The 17,740-nt window shown below is 43.7% G+C and overlaps 9 protein-coding genes across 10 annotated transcripts; 5 read left to right on the plus strand and 4 right to left on the minus strand.

Moving 5' to 3' along the window:
* The first annotated feature begins 128 nt into the window (after positions 1-128).
* On the plus strand, positions 129-2,220 carry LOC6528048 (WD repeat and FYVE domain-containing protein 2). Its single transcript, XM_002089079.4, has 6 exons — positions 129-449; positions 526-873; positions 1,113-1,225; positions 1,285-1,411; positions 1,474-1,670; positions 1,732-2,220. Exons 1-6 carry the CDS (start codon positions 289-291, stop codon positions 2,010-2,012), a joined length of 1,227 nt encoding a protein of 408 aa, XP_002089115.1. The 5' UTR covers positions 129-288; the 3' UTR covers positions 2,013-2,220.
* A 4-nt stretch (positions 2,221-2,224) lies between these two features.
* On the minus strand, positions 2,225-3,342 carry LOC6528049 (small nuclear ribonucleoprotein-associated protein B). Its single transcript, XM_002089080.3, has 2 exons — positions 3,224-3,342; positions 2,225-2,860 (listed from the first exon to the last, which is right to left on the minus strand). The coding sequence occupies exons 1-2, from the start codon at positions 3,224-3,226 to the stop codon at positions 2,264-2,266; spliced, it is 600 nt and encodes a 199-aa protein (XP_002089116.1). The 5' UTR covers positions 3,227-3,342; the 3' UTR covers positions 2,225-2,263.
* A 524-nt stretch (positions 3,343-3,866) lies between these two features.
* LOC6528050 (ER lumen protein-retaining receptor) lies at positions 3,867-5,002 on the plus strand. Of its 2 annotated transcripts, none has more exons than XM_002089081.4 (2): positions 3,867-4,003; positions 4,076-5,002. In XM_002089081.4, the coding sequence occupies exon 2, from the start codon at positions 4,165-4,167 to the stop codon at positions 4,801-4,803; it is 639 nt and encodes a 212-aa protein (XP_002089117.1). In that variant the 5' UTR covers positions 3,867-4,003; positions 4,076-4,164; the 3' UTR covers positions 4,804-5,002. The 2 variants fall into 2 exon arrangements, with proteins under 2 accessions (XP_002089117.1, XP_015053868.1); XM_015198382.3 differs by having other exon boundaries at positions 3,907-4,008.
* Positions 5,003-5,760: 758 nt separating this feature from the next.
* Positions 5,761-6,982, plus strand: LOC6528051 (methionine aminopeptidase 1D, mitochondrial). Its single transcript, XM_002089082.3, has 3 exons — positions 5,761-5,919; positions 5,975-6,648; positions 6,708-6,982. The coding sequence occupies exons 1-3, from the start codon at positions 5,837-5,839 to the stop codon at positions 6,902-6,904; spliced, it is 954 nt and encodes a 317-aa protein (XP_002089118.1). The 5' UTR covers positions 5,761-5,836; the 3' UTR covers positions 6,905-6,982.
* On the minus strand, positions 6,907-7,928 carry LOC6528052 (cilia- and flagella-associated protein 20). The gene is made up of 2 exons (XM_002089083.2): positions 7,435-7,928; positions 6,907-7,375 (listed from the first exon to the last, which is right to left on the minus strand). Exons 1-2 carry the CDS (start codon positions 7,708-7,710, stop codon positions 7,052-7,054), a joined length of 600 nt encoding a protein of 199 aa, XP_002089119.1. The 5' UTR covers positions 7,711-7,928; the 3' UTR covers positions 6,907-7,051.
* Positions 7,929-8,211: 283 nt separating this feature from the next.
* Positions 8,212-9,904, plus strand: LOC6528053 (transcription initiation factor IIB). The gene is made up of 4 exons (XM_002089084.3): positions 8,212-8,317; positions 8,375-8,786; positions 8,841-9,075; positions 9,139-9,904. The coding sequence occupies exons 1-4, from the start codon at positions 8,301-8,303 to the stop codon at positions 9,420-9,422; spliced, it is 948 nt and encodes a 315-aa protein (XP_002089120.1). The 5' UTR covers positions 8,212-8,300; the 3' UTR covers positions 9,423-9,904.
* Positions 9,582-12,565, minus strand: LOC6528054 (TBC1 domain family member 16). The gene is made up of 2 exons (XM_002089085.4): positions 10,784-12,565; positions 9,582-10,675 (listed from the first exon to the last, which is right to left on the minus strand). The coding sequence occupies exons 1-2, from the start codon at positions 12,266-12,268 to the stop codon at positions 10,052-10,054; spliced, it is 2,109 nt and encodes a 702-aa protein (XP_002089121.1). The 5' UTR covers positions 12,269-12,565; the 3' UTR covers positions 9,582-10,051.
* Positions 12,566-12,963: 398 nt separating this feature from the next.
* On the plus strand, positions 12,964-14,265 carry LOC6528055 (CD2 antigen cytoplasmic tail-binding protein 2 homolog). The gene is made up of 3 exons (XM_002089086.4): positions 12,964-13,139; positions 13,200-13,392; positions 13,458-14,265. The coding sequence occupies exons 1-3, from the start codon at positions 13,036-13,038 to the stop codon at positions 14,121-14,123; spliced, it is 963 nt and encodes a 320-aa protein (XP_002089122.1). The 5' UTR covers positions 12,964-13,035; the 3' UTR covers positions 14,124-14,265.
* Positions 14,266-14,688: 423 nt separating this feature from the next.
* On the minus strand, positions 14,689-17,416 carry LOC6528056 (Krueppel homolog 2). The gene is made up of 5 exons (XM_002089087.4): positions 17,263-17,416; positions 15,743-16,005; positions 15,436-15,685; positions 15,245-15,378; positions 14,689-15,181 (listed from the first exon to the last, which is right to left on the minus strand). Exons 2-5 carry the CDS (start codon positions 15,961-15,963, stop codon positions 14,956-14,958), a joined length of 831 nt encoding a protein of 276 aa, XP_002089123.1. The 5' UTR covers positions 15,964-16,005; positions 17,263-17,416; the 3' UTR covers positions 14,689-14,955.
* Between the last annotated feature and the right edge of the window lie 324 nt (positions 17,417-17,740).

Raw genomic sequence — 17,740 nt, forward strand, 5'->3', positions numbered from 1 at the left:
ACAATAATAAAAACAAATATTTACTTAACATTTGGTATTCCAATGATTCCACTGTTTCGCAGAAAGTCTAAACGTGGCGTCGCTATCTAGACGAGCTTTCCAGCAATAAAGTTTAGTATAGTATATTTAATGTTAAACAAAATAACACTGTTTCATTAATTGATTGTGAATCACGTATCTCGTTTCACATCCCGCAGTCTAAAAAACGGTTTGTTTATAGCCACATTATCTTCGAGTGCGTTATATAGGGCGTAGGCGTACCATCGGGCTGGATCCACCTTAAATAATATGGCTGCCGAGATAAAACCAGCTCAGCGGACCAACAATGATCGCTTTAACACCTCCAAAAAGCCGGAATTGCTGAGTAAGCTGGAGGGCAGCAGCGACGATGTGAACGCAGCAATCCTAATTCCTGGCGAAAACGGCGTAATTAGCGTCTCCGATGACAAGTGCGTATTTGCAGCCCATTAATAATACCCTTAGATACAGAAATATATACCTTACATTTAATGTTTTTCTTAATAGAACCGTTCGTGTTTGGCTGAAACGCGATTCTGGCCAATATTGGCCGAGTATTTGCCAGTATATGCCTTCCGGCTGCACGGCCATCGAGTACGTACCGGAATCCCGGCACCTGTACGTCGGCCAGGAGAACGGAACGGTCACCCAGTACGCGCTATCCGAAGACTGCAATCGCCTGTCCTTCCTGCGGGATTACTTGTCCCATCAAGCCCGCGTTGTGGCCGTGGTCTTTTCGAAAACCCACAAGTGGGTACTCTCTGCCGGCAAAGATAAGCAGTTCGCCTATCATTGCACGGAGAGCGGCAAACGGGTGGGCGGATACAACTTTGAGACACCATGCACGGCTCTACAGTAAGTATGATAATTGGAGGGGGTGCGACATTGGATACGGGATAAGCGGGTCATTTAATTGGATTAAGCTGCCCTCTTAAGCATGGAATTAAAGTGACATTCTGCACGGTTATGGAATTCATTTCTAATTTGAGAATGACGTGTCAACTGACTCATTTTATCTAAACAAATTTTTGCACATTAAAAGAATGCATTGTCAGAAATATATATATTTTTTCTCATTTATATCCCACATTTAGGTTTGACGCTTTAGCCAAGTATGCCTTCGTGGGCGATCATGCTGGACAAATAACAATGCTAAGGTGTGATGTTCAAGGAGTGCAATTAATCACCACTTTCAAAGGGCATACAGGTAAATAAGCAACAAATGATATATAACAAGCCCAATATATCTAAATTGGTACATTTTAGCGGAAATCCGGTGTCTCAGATGGGTGGAAGGCCCCCAGCTGTTATTCAGTGGAGCGTGCGATCAGTCCGTGATAGTTTGGGACGTGGGTGGCAAACGTGGCACTATTTACGAGCTACAGGGACATAGGTATCTTCATTCTCCAATAATACTTATAAATCGAATACTTATCGGCACCTCTGATTTTGTAGCAACAAAGTTTCCGCCCTGTCGTACGCAAATCACACCCAACAACTGATAAGCTGTGGCGAAGATTCTGTGGTGGTGTTTTGGGAGATGAATGCAATGCGGAAAGAAGTTCCTGGCTGGGTGGAGTCCAACAACTGCCAGCTTTGCTCAAGGCCCTTCTTTTGGAACTTCCGCTCAATGATGGATCAAAAGCAGCTAGGTGGGATATATTGATGATTGTCGATCTACTCCTTGTTTTACAAATAATTTTCGTCCGCCAGGAATTCGGCAGCATCATTGTCGCCACTGCGGCAAGGCAGTGTGCGACAACTGTTCAACCAATCGCATTAACATACCCATAATGGGCTTCGAGTTTGATGTTCGTACCTGTGATCCGTGCTACAAACAACTTCAGACCGTCGAGCGCCCCTCGCTGGCCTCATTCAATGATGCCAAGCACTCGATCGTCTACATGGACCTTGACGAGGACAGGAAGCGTCTGTTGACAGTGGGCCAAGACAGGCTCATCAAGATCTGGGATCTCTCCAACATCTGGGCATAAAACATCCTGTACGCACACGCACGTACCAAAGGTATAATCATTCACGAGGCGTTTCGGTCTTAACTGGATCGCCCAATTAACGAACGATGTGGCTGGCAAAGACGAAATCCAATCCCTGCTAGGTTCTCATATATTTGATGTAAAGCAATAATTATTGTATGTACGTATGCTTACATTGAACACATAAATACACGAATCCATCGATAAAGGAGTGTTTTCTAAATGAGTTTTTATTAGTTTGTACTTTATATTTAATAGCCACCCCTGCCCGGTGGTGGTGCTCCACGGATCATGCTGGGCGGCGGACCGCGCATCGGAGGGGGAGCACCGCGTCCCATATTTCCTGGCATCGAGGGCATGCCGCCGGGAATCATGCCTGGTGGCGGGGCACCCATCATCGGAGCTCGGGGCACTCCTCGTCCCATTGGAGCCATGTGTTGTTGGGCGGGTCCGCCCACACCTCTTACGGGACCCTGGAGACCTGCTGGCACGGCGGACATATTGATGGGCACTCCGCGTCCGGCCACGCGACCAATTCCCGGGCCAGGTGCTGCTCCCGGAATGGGAACTCGGGGCAGGCCCTCTTCCGGCGGCGGTGGTCCCTCCACCGTCAGGGAAACTATGTTCTCGCCGCGCAGCAATACAAAGCCCAGAACGCGCTTCTCCTCGCGCTCCGGCACCTTTGAATTCTTCGAGCGAATCTTACGGAACTCCTCGCAATCTCCTAGGATCAAGTTCATGTGTTTGTCGAAGGCTTTGAAGGTACCGATGAAGGTACGCGAGTCCTGAAGCACGATTCGCACCCGATAATTCAGGTGCTGAATCATTTTGTTGTTCTTGCCGATTGTCTAAAACAAAGAAATACAAAGGATTTAATTGTGAAATACAATTGCATGAATAAAAGTCGCGCCATCTTTTGCAAGCCATTTTGCCTCTTTTTTTTAAGCGGGGATTTACAACCAATTTTGTCATAAAACCATGGAGTTTAGACTATTCAATATCAGCGTAGTGTCGAGCTTCTGCATTTAATTCAAAAAATATAAAAATTTGTTAATCTGCAAAAACAATTTGTTATATTCGCATGCATGTTTGTATGCATGTGTAAGCCAATGTAAATATGAAATCGTAACCGCGAAAGTAACTATAGATTACTAAAACTAAACAAAACTTAACCATTGCACTTAGATGTGTAGAACATTATTTTTACTTACCATTTTATTTCTATATTAATTATACCGCTGGTAAATAAAATACAGATGCCGGAACCCACGGCTTTTTTCGATAGGCATAAAGAATAAATATAGTGGCGTGTGCTGTAGTCAGCGTTTTCTAGTATTTTTCAATCGAGCCTATCGAATATAAATTTGTTTGATTTTGATTCTTTGATTATTGCCATTTATTGCTTTTATTTTATGTAGCAGCGACATATCAGCATTTTTTTTAGAAGTAGTCAAGTAATTATGGGAATACTACTTTTTTTAGTAGTGCTATTTTTAGTTTTTTTAATTTATGATACCAATTATACTTAAAAACTAATTTAAAGAAGTGTTTTGTTATAATGGCCTTATTTATCAGAAATTTAATATTATATACTTGGGAATTACGTTTTTAACGGCTAAGCTATTGCATTTTTTTGGTTGTTTTGTTGCAGAAGAGTGGTATCATGGAACAGCTGTTTTCTTTTAAATGTACTTTATACCAAAATTTGTTTCCTTAATGACCCTGCCCCGTAAGTAGTCAATATACGCTCATTAAAACATGACAGTACGTCAGATAACAAAAGAAAAGACGTTTTTATATCCATTATATATATTTATTTCAAATGTTCTTAGTTATCGAATACTTCTCCAGCACAGAACTAGTGCCATCCCTGGACAAAGCCGATAAGTCGGCCACGTCATTTTAAACTCTCTTCTCTAAGAAGTTTTTTGAGGAAGCGGCAAAGCCCTCAGTTTTCTACTCGTTGGCAAATTAGGCGAAAAGTAATTTTGGTAACGTATGCAGCTGTTGAAACCCTGGATACCGACATTCTTGCTATAGTATACATTTCCATTTTCATATAGGCGTGCGTTCCGAGACGCAGCGAAAGGGTACAAAACAAACAAGCAGCCAACCGGACAGACAAGTAGCCAAGTCGGCGGATTAGGTCAGGATGAATATCTTTCGCTTTGCTGGAGATCTATCGCATGTGTTTGCCATCATAATACTGCTGCTGAAAATATGGAAGACCCGTTCGTGCGCCGGAATATCGGGCAAGTCGCAGATCCTGTTCGCCGTAGTCTACCTGACGCGGTACCTGGATCTGTTCACAACTTACGTGAGCTTGTACAACTCGGTGATGAAGGTGCTGTTCCTGGCCACGTCCGGTGCCACCGTGTACCTGATGTACGTCAAGTTTAAGGCCACCTACGACCACAACCACGACTCGTTCCGCATCGAATTCCTGCTGGTGCCGTGCGCCCTGCTCGCGTTGGTGATCAACCATGAGTTTACCGTGATGGAGGTGCTATGGACCTTCTCGATCTATCTGGAATCGGTGGCCATTCTGCCGCAACTGTTCCTCGTGAGCAGAACCGGCGAGGCCGAGTCCATCACTAGCCACTACCTCTTCGCCCTGGGATCATACCGCGCACTCTACTTGCTCAACTGGGTCTACCGGTACATGGTCGAGTCGCACTACGACCTCATCGCGATCTTCGCCGGAGTTGTCCAGACTGTTTTGTACTGCGACTTCTTCTACTTATACATTACCAAAGTTCTTAAGGGCAAGAAGCTCCAGCTGCCGGCATAAGCGGATGCACTTGCATAGATGTGGGGCATTTGTTTTTTGTCGGTACACATCATCAATCGAGGTCAGAGTAAACAAGCGAGCGATCCACGGGCCGTTTGACAACGCGTATTTCGTTCATATTATACAAAAGATACAGAATCGAGGGGAGCGCCTAAGTTGTAATTATTTTATGAGAAATAAACCGAAAATCGAAAGTAAACTATCTTGCAATACCGACATCGTACATTGGAAATGTGACAAATGTATTAATCTCCGTTTTCCGAACTGCACACACTCGGCTACCACAAATTTTAGAATCCAAAATATTAAAACATTACTCCAGTAAGAGATAACGTTAATTAACAAAATTTAAACCATGTTTTCTCATTTGTGCGGAGGCTTATCTGATTCGCAATAGTATCACAAAAGAGGTCTTAGACTTCTTTGTTTAATTAAGAATTTAAAGTTATGCATTAAATAGCTGTTAAGCCGACTGTATCCTAAAAATCCGAGTAAGTTTAAGTCTTATTGTGTGGCTAATAGTAAAGTTAATGATGAGCGATGTCAACATACATACATATTATATACATATTTTGATAAACAGGCCGCAGGATCGTAGAAACTCCATGTGCTGCTTTGCACAACTTTTATTGAATTTCGAAAGATGTATTACATTTCTGCAATACCCTTTTTTCGCCGTGCACGCTTCGCAATCATACCAACAAATCAAACATTTTATTTAAAAGGAGATCATGTACGAAATCAATACGAACCTAATGTGGCATAAACAATATTTTAAACACTTTTGCAGATATTATATTATAAACAAAGTAAAATAAACATACTCAATGTTCTTTTATTTACTAGATTACGAAGTACAAAATTAGGTCAGTTACTTTATAAAGTAATTCAATTAAAGTACATTTTCAGTTACCAAAAACATTAAGCACAGTGTGTTTATCAAAAATGTGAGGAATGCCACTAATACTGAACTGTTATCTCTTAAACAGTTTTCGACACGGTCACACTGCAAAAATGTCATAATCAAAACAAAATGGGAAGAATTGGTTTTTTAAATCGGTTAATACGCCAGAAAACCACTACCAGAAACTTATTCCATTTCGGCAAAGCTAAGGGGTATGGGATGCACCTTATCTGTTCCATGACTGTTTTCTAATAGGTGCACTTGCAGAGATACTGGCAAATATGAACAGATCGTGTCCACCGGCCTGGTTTCCCCGGAACGTTGTGTTCCCGAGGAGATCGAGAAACCGGCTTACTTCTTCAAGAACCTGCCACCGGGCAACACGCTGGGAACCCCCGAAATCAAAACAAAGGATCAGATTGATGCAATGCGTCTGAGCGGAAGACTAGCGGCTAAAATACTACGCGAATGCGGTAAACTGGCAACAGTTGGCAGAACCACCGACCAAATCGATGCCTTTGCACATGAGAGAATTCTCGAGTCCAAAGCCTACCCGTCACCCCTCAGATACGCCGGTTTTCCGAAGTCTATTTGCACGTCGATCAACAATATCGCCTGTCACGGAATTCCAGATGACCGCCAGTTGGCCAACGGCGATATTATAAATATTGATGTAACAGTCTTTTTTAACGGCTACCATGGCGACTGTTCGGAAACATTTCTGGTGGGCGACGTGGACGAGCGGGGAAGCTTCCTCGTGGAGGCTACTAAATACTGTTTGGATCAGTGCATTTCGCTGTGCGCTCCCGGCGTGGAATTCAATGAGATTGGAAAGTTCATAGACAGATATTGCGACGAACATGACCTCGCATCGATAGCTGCTTTCATAGGACACGGAATCGGAAGCTATTTCCACGGCCCTCCAGAGATACTCCACTATTGTAAGTACTTTTGACGACTTCTTAAAATAATAGTAATCAAATCACATTGCCCATCATAGACAATGAGTTTCCTGGGAAAATGCAGCCCGGCATGACCTTCACCATTGAACCCATCCTGTCCCTGGGCGGAGCAGATATAGCTGTACTGGAAGATGGCTGGACGGCGATTAGCTTGGATGGCGCACGCAGCGCCCAGTTTGAGCACACTATTCTGATAACCGAGACGGGAACGGAGATACTTACAAGAGATCGATAGGATTTTATGTACATGATGCAATTTTTATTCGTGATTCCCATAAAGTGTTAAATGAGTGCTGGATGGCAGTCTTGTGCATTTTGTGCCGTTTTAATCGTCGTCTCCGTCTGGATAGGTGCTCTAATTGATTGATGAGGCAAACAGAATTTAGCTACAAATTGCATTGGACTTCTGCACCGGCTTCTGAATGGGAAGGAAGAGCTTAAACTCCGGCGGCAGTTCATCCTCCGAGTAGAGACGATCGGAGAAGTATACACGTCTAATGCGGCAATTAGCATGAATCTGTACACGGAGTGTCTCCACATAATTTGTGCCATATGCGCGACGCGTGAAGTCGGACAGGTTGAACTGGATCTGGTTCCATCCCTCGTCCAATCGCATGGGCATGGTGCAAATGAAAGGCTTGACACGAGTTGTCGACTGGTAGTTACTGGCCCTGAACCTTCGCCGTACGTTCTTGTCATCGAGAACCTGATTAGGGGAGGAAATCTTGGAATGACCGGCTTCTGAAAGAGGATCACTAAGCTTACCTGAACTTCGAAGGTAAAGTACTTCTTCATGTTCTTGATGATCATCACCAAGAAGGGCAGTTTGATGCCCAGCGTCTTCTTCGGATCCGCCGGACATGTTATGAACGTAGTGCTGACATTGGTGCCGACTATCTCCAGCACGAGGCTCTGTATGTCGTTGTCCGTGATCCGCTTGATGTGTCCATTGCGCACCTTCTTATCCCACAGCTGCAAGGGCTTCGAGCCAATACTGTACAGAATCGATAGGAATCCTGATTGGAAAGTGTTTTTGAACATTTCGCGACTGCTGTGCAGTGACCGGTTGGGCCCACGGATAGTATTGTCTCTTCGAAATTTATATAGGGCCAGTTAAAGTTGGCCGATAATTTTTTGCACAGCCGAAACTCGTACAAACTACGAACATCAATACGGAACTAGATTATTTTCTCATGTCAATGAATTTGTTTAGCACGGCATCCTGTTGTTGCCATAACAATAAAGGAACAGAGCTGCCACCTTTCAAATTGTTTGAACATGCTTGCATGTTTATGCGGGGTTTGAAATTGTGATGGTCCTTGCTTATGGAACGGTGGAAGAGAAATACAAAGGTAACTTGTAACCACTATGGGTAAACGATTTAATTTAATAAATGAATAAATAGGTATCAAAATAAAATGCTATTGGTGATTGTATATTAATTATTAATTGCAAGGAAACGTAAAAAAATTATGAAAGTTTACGGCTTTTGCAACGATAGCTGACTTCCCGATATTCCGATATCGTTAAAGCGTAACAATGGAATACCTAAACAGTTATCGAGCTATCGAGCCAGGTCACATCACCAGTTGATGTGAGTATTAAAAAAATATACAGCTTACAGAGTACAAATGGCATCGACATCGAGGTAAAAGTCGGGTTTCCTATCAATGTGTGGAATTCGATAATGGCTTACTGCTTGCAGATTGGACAACAACAAGGTGTGCTGCTACGCACACCCCGAATCTCCGCTGATCGAGGACTACAGGGCTGGCGACATGATTTGCTCCGAGTGTGGTTTGGTGGTTGGCGACCGCGTAATTGATGTGGGCTCCGAGTGGCGTACTTTTAGTAACGAGAAGAGCGGCGTGGATCCCAGTCGTGTCGGTGGGCCGGAGAATCCGCTGCTCAGTGGCGGCGACTTGTCCACCATAATTGGTCCGGGCACTGGATCCGCATCCTTTGACGCCTTTGGAGCCCCCAAGTACCAAAACAGACGCACCATGAGCAGTTCCGATCGCTCCCTGATATCCGCCTTTAAGGAGATATCCTCAATGGCTGATCGCATTAACTTGCCCAAAACCATTGTCGATCGGGCCAACAACTTGTTTAAACAGGTGAAAGTCGAGTTCTGGTTGATTTGGCGGAATCCTCATGCAGTTTTCTTCTAGGTGCATGATGGAAAGAACCTCAAGGGTCGTTCCAATGATGCTAAGGCATCCGCTTGTCTGTATATTGCTTGTCGTCAAGAAGGAGTTCCTCGCACTTTTAAGGAAATATGTGCTGTCAGCAAGATCAGCAAAAAAGAGATTGGCCGTTGCTTTAAGCTAACACTGAAGGCCCTTGAGACTAGTGTAGATCTTATAACCACTGCGGACTTCATGTGCCGCTTCTGCGCTAACTTGGGTAAGTGTCTCTACACTTTCCGTACTTGAAGGTACCAGAAGTAATACCTATACTTCTTATCAGACCTCCCGAATATGGTTCAACGCGCTGCCACGCACATTGCAAAGAAAGCCGTCGAGATGGATATTGTTCCGGGACGTTCGCCAATTTCGGTGGCCGCAGCCGCAATCTATATGGCCTCACAAGCATCTGAGCATAAAAGAAGTCAGAAGGATATTGGCGATATAGCCGGTGTGGCGGACGTCACCATCAGACAGTCCTACAAACTTATGTATCCGCACGCAGCTAAGCTCTTCCCCGAGGACTTTAAGTTTACTACTCCAATTGATCAGTTACCACAGATGTGAATCTTTTCGTAGATCCGATGCTCAATACTAACTCTAACGTTAAGTGAAGGAATATTCCTAATTTAATCACAAAGTACGATTTTATTAAATAAAGTTAGCATAACTAATATTCAAATAGAACTGTTGGACCAATCAAAACATAATTAAATAATTGTTAAATTAATTAGCTGAGTTAAACCCATACAGTTTTTGAACTTTATTCCAATGTTCGTAATACTTTGCTTGCTTGTTTTAGTTTTTACATTTTTTGTGTATCTTGGGAATAGCCGATTATAAATAAGCTAATAACCAGAAACAATAATTGCATACTACGTTTATTTGCCAGTTATTTGCGAAATTATGTTTTACAAACCACGTACTCTGTTTATAAATAAGCTTTAAGTAATTAGTAAAATAATATAAATGGATAAAATATTTGCATATAAGACCAATCTGTAACATTCAACATTATCAATTGCAAATAAAGCGGGCGTTTAAACGTAGTAAAAGGCTAACTTCATTTGGTGAGCTAAGCAGGACAGCAAACCAATAAATCCAAAGCATAATACATGTGCTAATAGTAAATGACGAATTATATCAGTCGCCAACAATAGTTATTGCTGATTTTAAACAGTGTATATATTAGATAACTAGTCAATAGAAAGCGAGCACTTTTCGTCATCACTGTGGCCAACGCACTCCAGCGCCGGGCGATGCTCGGAGTCCCACATCCCTGGACCACATCGCTTGCACAGGCCACTCAGGGTGCACGGGATCTTCGGCAGCTGCCGGTACTGGTGGAGCAGGCCGCGCGCCTTCCGCAATATCAGCTGGCCGTCCATGTACATGGCTAGCGAACTGAAGTGCAGCAGCATCTCGTCCGGGCGCAGATTCTGGGCCACCACATCGTCCGCATAGACAGCAATGATGGCCAAGCAGAGGAACAGATGAAAGTAGTCTGTCAAGTAGTTCGACCAGCACGCCTCCCACATCCGTATGACCACCGCTTCGGTGAACTCGCGCTTAAAGCACAACAGCAGCCATCGGTGGCAGAAGAGCAGCTCCATGGAGTCGTTGTGCTGCTCCAGGTGCTTGTAGAAGTGCGGCAGCATTATCCGGATCAGTTCGCGCAAGTAGCTCAGATTGTGGTCCACGTCCCGGTCGGTGGGCGTGCACACGAAGAAGGCCCGCTGCATCAGGCCCACAAAGCACCAGAAGGTCTCGGACTCGTTTTGAACTTCGCACAGGACAGGCGCAAGGAGATCACTCATACCCTGTAGATAATAAAAATATATAATTAAAATCGTTCTCCGTTGATAATTATAATATAGATAGGACATTTGGAAAAGCTAGTCGGACCATTAAATAGATCGGGGACCCACCTGGGAATAGGACATTCCGGTGTTGTATACGGCAAAGTTTAGCAGAATGTTTTTCATGACCTCGGTGTTGGGATTATCGTCGCCGCAGAAAAAGGGATTGGTGCGATCCGTTCGAACGACATCCTTCTCCACCACAATCTGCACGGTCTTCCAGAAGTGAATTTGCTGTTCCGGCGACATGGAGTACAGGCGTTTTCGCGTAATTTCCTCGTACTCCTGCCGCTTGATGTCCATGAGCACTGCACGATCCTCGAATGTCGACGAGAAGGAGTAGCACTTTAGGAGGAATGGCCACACCGTCTTTCGCAGACTCTTCTCCAATCCTCCAAAGAAAACACACTTACGGAGCAGCAAGTCGTCCTCGATCTGCCCCTTTTCATTGAGCAGCGTGCCGTAGAAAAAGTTCGTGGTTATCTTCTTGACATCGCCCTCGTCCGGATGCATTTCGGATTTCTTGACCTCTGGCCGACAGACCATGAAGTGCCTGTACGGCAAATCAAACTTATCCTGGCCCGTTTCCGATGTGATGTTGTGCAGAAAGCAATGCCACTGGTGCAGCACCTGGGCCAGGTGATCCAAGCCACCGTAGTGGAAATGAAGGATCTTGTACTGCGACTCCCGCGACGCAATAACCAACTGACCGGAAGTACAGTTGTCGTCGTTAAAGAAAAGGCGCAGCGAACGCATTTGGCTCAGGTCAACGGAAAAATGGCGGCACTTCATCGCGGATTTTTGGCGATCGGCTGGCGTCGAATTGCCGCTATCCGGAAACTCCAGGTTGTGCTTGAAGGCCAGCAGTTCCGGGGTCGTCCACTTTGGGTTATCGGCAGCCGCGCCATCCGCCACTCCAGAACCATTCGTGCAATCAGAACAATTATTTCCATCCGGCCGGATAGTGATGCAGTTGAAGGACTGCGATATATTGCTGTTCTCGATCTGCGGATTGGAGATCGTTATGTTCACCGATGTGATGGGGTTATTCTTCAGCAGAGCGGTCAGGTCGTCTATGGATGCGGTTTGGCCACCCAGCAGTGGTTGCAGTTCATTCTTTAGTTCCTGCATATCCGCCGCGCTCTCGTCTTCCTCCCGGATGTCCTGTTCCTTAATCGTCTGCGGTATGGTCACCTGACAGTAGCCGTTTCGGGAGTCCGGCGACCTGCTCCTCGGATTGCACTGACCGCGGCAATCGTCGGTGTTCAGATTGGTGTACTTGCATAGGGACGAATTCGGTATCCAGGTGAGCAAGAGCGTGGGCCTCTTGGCGCTATTATACTGATCCACAAAGGTCTTTGTCGTACAGGTCAGATAGCCCGGATTGTGCAGTATATCCGACTCATCGCGGGCGATTGTGGGCGGATGGATGCAGACGTTATTCTTGCAGAAGAGGATTTCGTTGTCTTCGTAAGAAATATCGATTTTTCTGTCCAATCTCTCGTCACCCAGTATAAAACTGGAAGCTTTTTTGATAATGCTTCCTATGGGCATGGTCTCGATTTTGATATTCTTGAGCGGGTAACTATATGATGAACTAGGTTTCCTTTACGGAGTACTCTTTACGGATTTACTATTGGGGCGGTAGGGGGACTTTTTCAGTGGTTAGCTTTTGGTTTGGCGGATCTTTGTTTGATTATGGCGGTTGCTGGTTACCATAATTTTAGGAATCGGTTGTCTAAACCTTTGATCTATTTATTGTAACACAGCGGATTGGTTAAAAAGAAACTTTTAACTTTTGATTCTAGGGACCTCTCACAAGCAGGATGACATTGGAGGAAAAGAATTTACGTGAAAACTCAGCGCAATCGCAGTTCACAGTCCATGGCCTTACAGCTTTTTTCGATATTTAAAAAACTGTTTTAATTTTTTTGGGTTATGTTTTGCATATAGAAAATGCAAGGCAATGTTATAATTATAAAAAAAGAGATTATGAATTAAATACTAATATTTGAATTTTATATCTCTTAATTTAGTATGCAAGTCAATAAATTTATTTTAATGTTTTCGTTTTCTAATCAAACTCTATATAAAATGGATTATAAAACATAATATATATACCTATTTAAAATTAATTTCGAAAACAATTTAGCAACTACAGGAACATTGGATTTGGAACAGAATATGTTTCATTTACCTATCGATATGGTCATTTATACCGTCTACCTATCGATATATTTATATTTACCTTTACTAAGATAATTAGAATCAATAAACGCGTGAAAGTATTTACTTTGCCTTAAGGTTTGTTTTGAGATAAAATGGCAAGCAAGAGAAAGCACCCGGGATCCCAAAAAGTGCAAGAGGAGTCCTTCAAAAAACACACGCTTGATTCTGATGAAGAGGATTCTGACGACTACGAAAGGTAATGCTTCTAAACCTGCAAACAATTGATTGTTTTGATTTCGGTACTTTTTCTTTGTAGGGAATATCTCAATGATAGCGACATTGAAGGCGGTGAGGAGGGCGTGGCAAAAGTGGAAGACGATGTAAAGGTAACACCCTTTAATATGAAGGAAGAACTGGAGGAGGGACACTTCGACAAAGATGGACACTACCATTGGAACAAGGAGACGGAAGCAAAGGACAATTGGTTGGACAACATCGACTGGGTAAAGGTAAAGATTCTATCATTGTGGCTTGGGCACAAACATTTGCTTCATAAGCAATATTTGTATAACAGATAGGCACACAGAAGAACCCGTTTGATCCGGCCAAAGATGACCAAAACTCGAACTCCTCAGATGAGGATAGGAACGAACCCGCGGGCAAGGCCTTTAACTTGTCCATGAACCTGATGAAAATGCTGGAGTTTATGAAACAGGGAGAAACCGTTAAGATGGCCCTGCAGCGTCTGGGAAGTCAGCGTCCCGTCCTAACAACCCTTCAGAGGATTAAGCAGAAAAAGGCCGGCATTGTTGACCCAAAGACACAGGAAATCTCTCAGCTCACCGAGCTGGCTAACGAGATTCTTTCGAAAACGGGGAATATGGATATATATCAGGATACCTACGAAAGCATCAAGGCCAAGATCGCAGATTTGCCAGGAACGAGCAAACCCAAAGTAGCCGATGATATTGATATGTATGCAGATGATTTCGAAACGAAAGAATTGGAGCGGTCCAAGGCATCAAATGATAGCTCCAAACCAGCGACGACTACCTCGGAGGTGACCTGGGAGTTTAAATGGTCACAGGATGAGACTGAAATCCAGGGCCCCTTTTCTACGGAGAAAATGTTGAAATGGTCCCAAGAGAACTACTTCAAAAACGGAGTCTATGTACGAAAGTGCGGGGAAAACACAAATTTCTATACTAGCAACCGCATAGATTTCGATTTGTACTTGTAGTTTTTAGGTAACGAATATTAAATTTGTGGTTTTTATAAGTTTCCTGAAAATAGACCTTGTTCTATTAAAAATGAACACTCTATCATTTCACTTAATTTACATTTGGTTTGAAGTTAAAATAAAGTTCATATGATTGATCGAATTTGTCTGCGCCAGGTATGCTAAAGAATGTATACCCAAGTTACTTGTAGGATGTAGGCTATATTAACCTAGCGTGTAATGAATACGCATGCTGGAAGCATCTCAAGGATACCCGCAATCCAGATAAATATTTACTTACTTGTCTGTATAGCAAAACGACAATGCAATATACATAAAAGAAAACAAATATATAAGTTGAATTACCTTCTCAAACTTTTTCTTTATTTAATTTTACTGTACTTTTTTTTGTTCTTCAAATCTTTACACACATACAAAATAAATGTAAATAATTATTAGCAGCATTATCCGTCCAGGTTTTGAGTTTGATCAGTATTTTGAACATATAAGTTAAAGCAAAACAAATTGAAATAATTTGTTCGGGATTTAAATATAATAATACGCGCCCTTAATTCTCCAAGGCGGATTTCGTGCGTGTCCACATTGTGTGTGATGGAAAAAACTTTATGCACTCGAAAACTACAATAATACATAGTTAAATTTAAACTTAAATGCCGAAACAATCTGGTGTAAAACAACGAGTTTCACTTTGAAAAGGTGCTACGAATTTCGGCTAACAAATAAAACGGATGAACCCCAATCTCCAGTGTGAACGTCTATGCAATGTGAACTGGTGTTTAAATAAGCTTATTCATGTCTTTTGATTGTTGTTTCCGCTGACTGCTGGTCATGTCTACTCTTGCGCTGGAGCCGGCTGTGGCTGCGGCGCCAAGCGGTTGACGAACCCAATGCCTCCACGGATGATCTTGCCAACGGCGGGCGGGGAGCGGGCGGCCAGCGCCTCAAAGGTTATGCGGAGCTCGGCAAAAGCAGTGCGCGGATAGGGATTGCGACGCGAGCTGTAGCGCATCATTAGATAGTGGTAGTAAATAATGGGGGTCATCAGTCCAGCGTGGTTCCTGAAATAAAAATTATACTGTGTTCAAGTGCATTTTTCTCGAAAGATATTTGTCAAAACTCACATGAAGGTCAGCACAATGGCGTAGGGCATGATGAAGATCTCGCAGAATGCAGTGGCCTTCAGGATATTTGCCGCCTGGAACTCCACAATGGATATGATGAAACGTGCACCCCACCACGAGTTCTGGCCAATCAGCTGTAAGTACATTTCTTATTAGACAAGTGCCACATTTGTAAATATTGTTTTCCTTACATCCAGCAGCTTAAGCGAGTAGCTGGAGGCGTGCAGAACTGAGTACAGCAGCACGGGAATCAGAACCAGCAGCGATGGCCGGATGTTGAAGAAGATCAGGGAGTACATCATGTAGTGACACGAGTCCTCGGCAAACAGTCGAGCAAGGAACTCCCGACTGAATGAGAAGGCGGGCACTCTCTGGTGCAAGCGCAAGGCAGAGATGGCGGCATTGGCCAGCAAGACCTTACTGAATGCGCTCTGTTGTGAGCTGTGGTAAAGTAAATGACAATTAGAGTAGGTCAATGTGGAAAACGCCTGTACTCACGTAAAGATGGGCAGCACGTAACTGACGGTAAAGAAGATAACCAACAGACGTAGTGCCCATAGCGCGCAGTCTATGCGGTTTGTCTGGAAATGCTGCAGGAGCTTGGCCGGTACGTTCTGTGATTGAGATTGCTGCGGTTGCTCCTGCTGCTGTGATGATCCCTCGGAGCTGTTGGTCTCGGCGCCCTCGGAGCGCGGAGGTTGGTCGGTGGGTGTGCTCATGATGAATTAGCTTCTGTGCTCGCTTACTGTTCAGTTTTCAGTCTGCAAGTCAGTTATGAAAAGGCAGAAATGAAGAGAAAATTGTTATAAGGTTACTTTCGGCCTTATCGGCGGGAATTTGGCTGCTATCTTGGGCACAGTCAGTGATAAGAGAACCCCGGCTAAGTAACCGCGGCGTTATCTGATGTGTTAGTGTTCAAACCTAATGAACAACCCACGAAATCTGCCCTCTATGACTCCAGGATTAGACTGAACTCCGCTTTTCAGTGTCTCAATGCACCGCGCTTCAGGTTTTAATTGAAAGTTAGGGCCAACTGTTAAACCAGTCAAATGGAAAGTCGTTGGCCAACGCACTTAAAACGAGAACGGGCTTGCCCAGAAGGCGTTTTAATGTTCGCTTTAGCCAAGATGACTTGCCCACCATTATGGACAGTGCTTTGCATGAGGCAACCGAAAAGAAAACAGTAGAGCCATCACTAAACTATCATGTACTCTTACGGTTCGGCAATTATATTTCTTAAGTATGAGGTTTACGATGTCTAGCGCGTTAAGCACTAAGATTTCGATACGAAGCTCGAAGTGAAAACTGCAAGACACGGCACAATGTGCATGTTGTTACGAAATACACGTCAAAATATTGAAACACAAACAGGTGGCAACAGGTGGAAGGGGGCGATGAAGTAAACCCGACGGAGTGGGTCCATCCTACGTGTACTTTCGATACACCTGGTGAGTAATGACACGGGCAGTGGGGCAGTCGTATCGATTGGGATCTGTGGACGGAGGGTCCTTCAACGGAAGTGGGTCAGCTAGTGAACTTTAGGCACCACTTGCCCCCTGCACATTATTCATGCACACCGAATCGAAAGCCCAATTTTATAAAAATATATGTTCTATGATGTCACATTATGGGCAGATCAAACGAATACAGGTACACGTCAGAGATTTGGAAGGTACCGCTCGCAAATTGAGGCTGATTGACCCGACTGAACTCCGCAATGAACGGGAACGAAATCAAAGTGCAGGGCTTTTCGCGCCGGGCTGTGGAAATTCGGTTCGGTTGCGCTCCGAAATTAGATGCTTCCTCCCCTGCCCGGAAGTCGCGGAGCAAGTCCAAATGCCGACCTGCATATTTCACTAGTGTAATCACTGGGTTAGCTACACTTTTATCCGATTTTGGAACGACGTTAAGCGAAGAAAGTTGGTCTTTAATCGCCTGGATGTCGATGAAAATTGGTTTTGAGCTGCAGTACTGGCGAGGTACTGATTTTCCTTAATTTGCGTAGGCTATAAACTTACCTCTAACTAAGCAGCAGGTATGTTCTATCCTGTGATATGATGTGACTTTAAATTTAACACAAGTTTTTCTCGTAAATGAATACGTATTACTTTGGTCGGGGCTCCCGTGCGAACTAGAGATGGACGGGAGGAACTGAGCCAGCTCGATAGAAATGAACTAGTCTACGCACAGGGCTGTTACCGATCCTTATCGCTCTGTTACAACGACTAAATATACAGTCAAATTTGAAAATATTTTTTTTTAAATAAGTTACTATACTGGATTCTTTTCTGGTCTGTTAAGAATAATCTTAAAATTGTACGATAAAACGATGTTAATTAGCGTTGACATATATTTTTGAAAAATGGAATGGTCTATATGCATACGCTTAAAAAATTTATTTTATTTCTAAAAATAACATTTCAACATGGCTATTGGCCATCCGAAACGTAATGGTCCATGCATACATAGGCGACAATTTAAAATTAGCGCCAAAGA

This window comes from Drosophila yakuba, chromosome 2L, assembly GCF_016746365.2.
Source record: "Drosophila yakuba strain Tai18E2 chromosome 2L, Prin_Dyak_Tai18E2_2.1, whole genome shotgun sequence".
Classification (NCBI taxonomy): domain Eukaryota; kingdom Metazoa; phylum Arthropoda; class Insecta; order Diptera; family Drosophilidae; genus Drosophila; species Drosophila yakuba.

Coding starts and splice junctions, on each gene's coding strand:
- LOC6528055 (XM_002089086.4), top strand. CDS start 13,036: ATGGCAAGCAAGAGAAAGCACCCGGGATCCCAAAAAGTGCAAGAGGAG. Junction 13,140..13,199: donor GATTCTGACGACTACGAAAG/GTAATGCTTCTA, acceptor TTTTCTTTGTAG/GGAATATCTCAATGATAGCG. Junction 13,393..13,457: donor ACAACATCGACTGGGTAAAG/GTAAAGATTCTA, acceptor TTTGTATAACAG/ATAGGCACACAGAAGAACCC.
- LOC6528053 (XM_002089084.3), top strand. Junction 8,787..8,840: donor CCAACAACTTGTTTAAACAG/GTGAAAGTCGAG, acceptor GTTTTCTTCTAG/GTGCATGATGGAAAGAACCT. Junction 9,076..9,138: donor CCGCTTCTGCGCTAACTTGG/GTAAGTGTCTCT, acceptor ACTTCTTATCAG/ACCTCCCGAATATGGTTCAA.
- LOC6528054 (XM_002089085.4), bottom strand. CDS start 12,268: ATGCCCATAGGAAGCATTATCAAAAAAGCTTCCAGTTTTATACTGGGT. Junction 10,676..10,783: donor CCGGAATGTCCTATTCCCAG/GTGGGTCCCCGA, acceptor TATTATCTACAG/GGTATGAGTGATCTCCTTGC.
- LOC6528052 (XM_002089083.2), bottom strand. CDS start 7,710: ATGTTCAAAAACACTTTCCAATCAGGATTCCTATCGATTCTGTACAGT. Junction 7,376..7,434: donor ACTTTACCTTCGAAGTTCAG/GTAAGCTTAGTG, acceptor TCCCCTAATCAG/GTTCTCGATGACAAGAACGT.
- LOC6528056 (XM_002089087.4), bottom strand. CDS start 15,963: ATGAGCACACCCACCGACCAACCTCCGCGCTCCGAGGGCGCCGAGACC. Junction 15,686..15,742: donor TACGTGCTGCCCATCTTTAC/GTGAGTACAGGC, acceptor ACTTTACCACAG/CTCACAACAGAGCGCATTCA. Junction 15,182..15,244: donor GCCATTGTGCTGACCTTCAT/GTGAGTTTTGAC, acceptor TTTTTATTTCAG/GAACCACGCTGGACTGATGA.
- LOC6528050 (XM_002089081.4), top strand. CDS start 4,165: ATGAATATCTTTCGCTTTGCTGGAGATCTATCGCATGTGTTTGCCATC.
- LOC6528051 (XM_002089082.3), top strand. CDS start 5,837: ATGGGAAGAATTGGTTTTTTAAATCGGTTAATACGCCAGAAAACCACT. Junction 5,920..5,974: donor CATTTCGGCAAAGCTAAGGG/GTATGGGATGCA, acceptor GTGCACTTGCAG/AGATACTGGCAAATATGAAC. Junction 6,649..6,707: donor TCCAGAGATACTCCACTATT/GTAAGTACTTTT, acceptor TGCCCATCATAG/ACAATGAGTTTCCTGGGAAA.
- LOC6528048 (XM_002089079.4), top strand. CDS start 289: ATGGCTGCCGAGATAAAACCAGCTCAGCGGACCAACAATGATCGCTTT. Junction 874..1,112: donor ACACCATGCACGGCTCTACA/GTAAGTATGATA, acceptor TCCCACATTTAG/GTTTGACGCTTTAGCCAAGT. Junction 1,226..1,284: donor CACTTTCAAAGGGCATACAG/GTAAATAAGCAA, acceptor GGTACATTTTAG/CGGAAATCCGGTGTCTCAGA.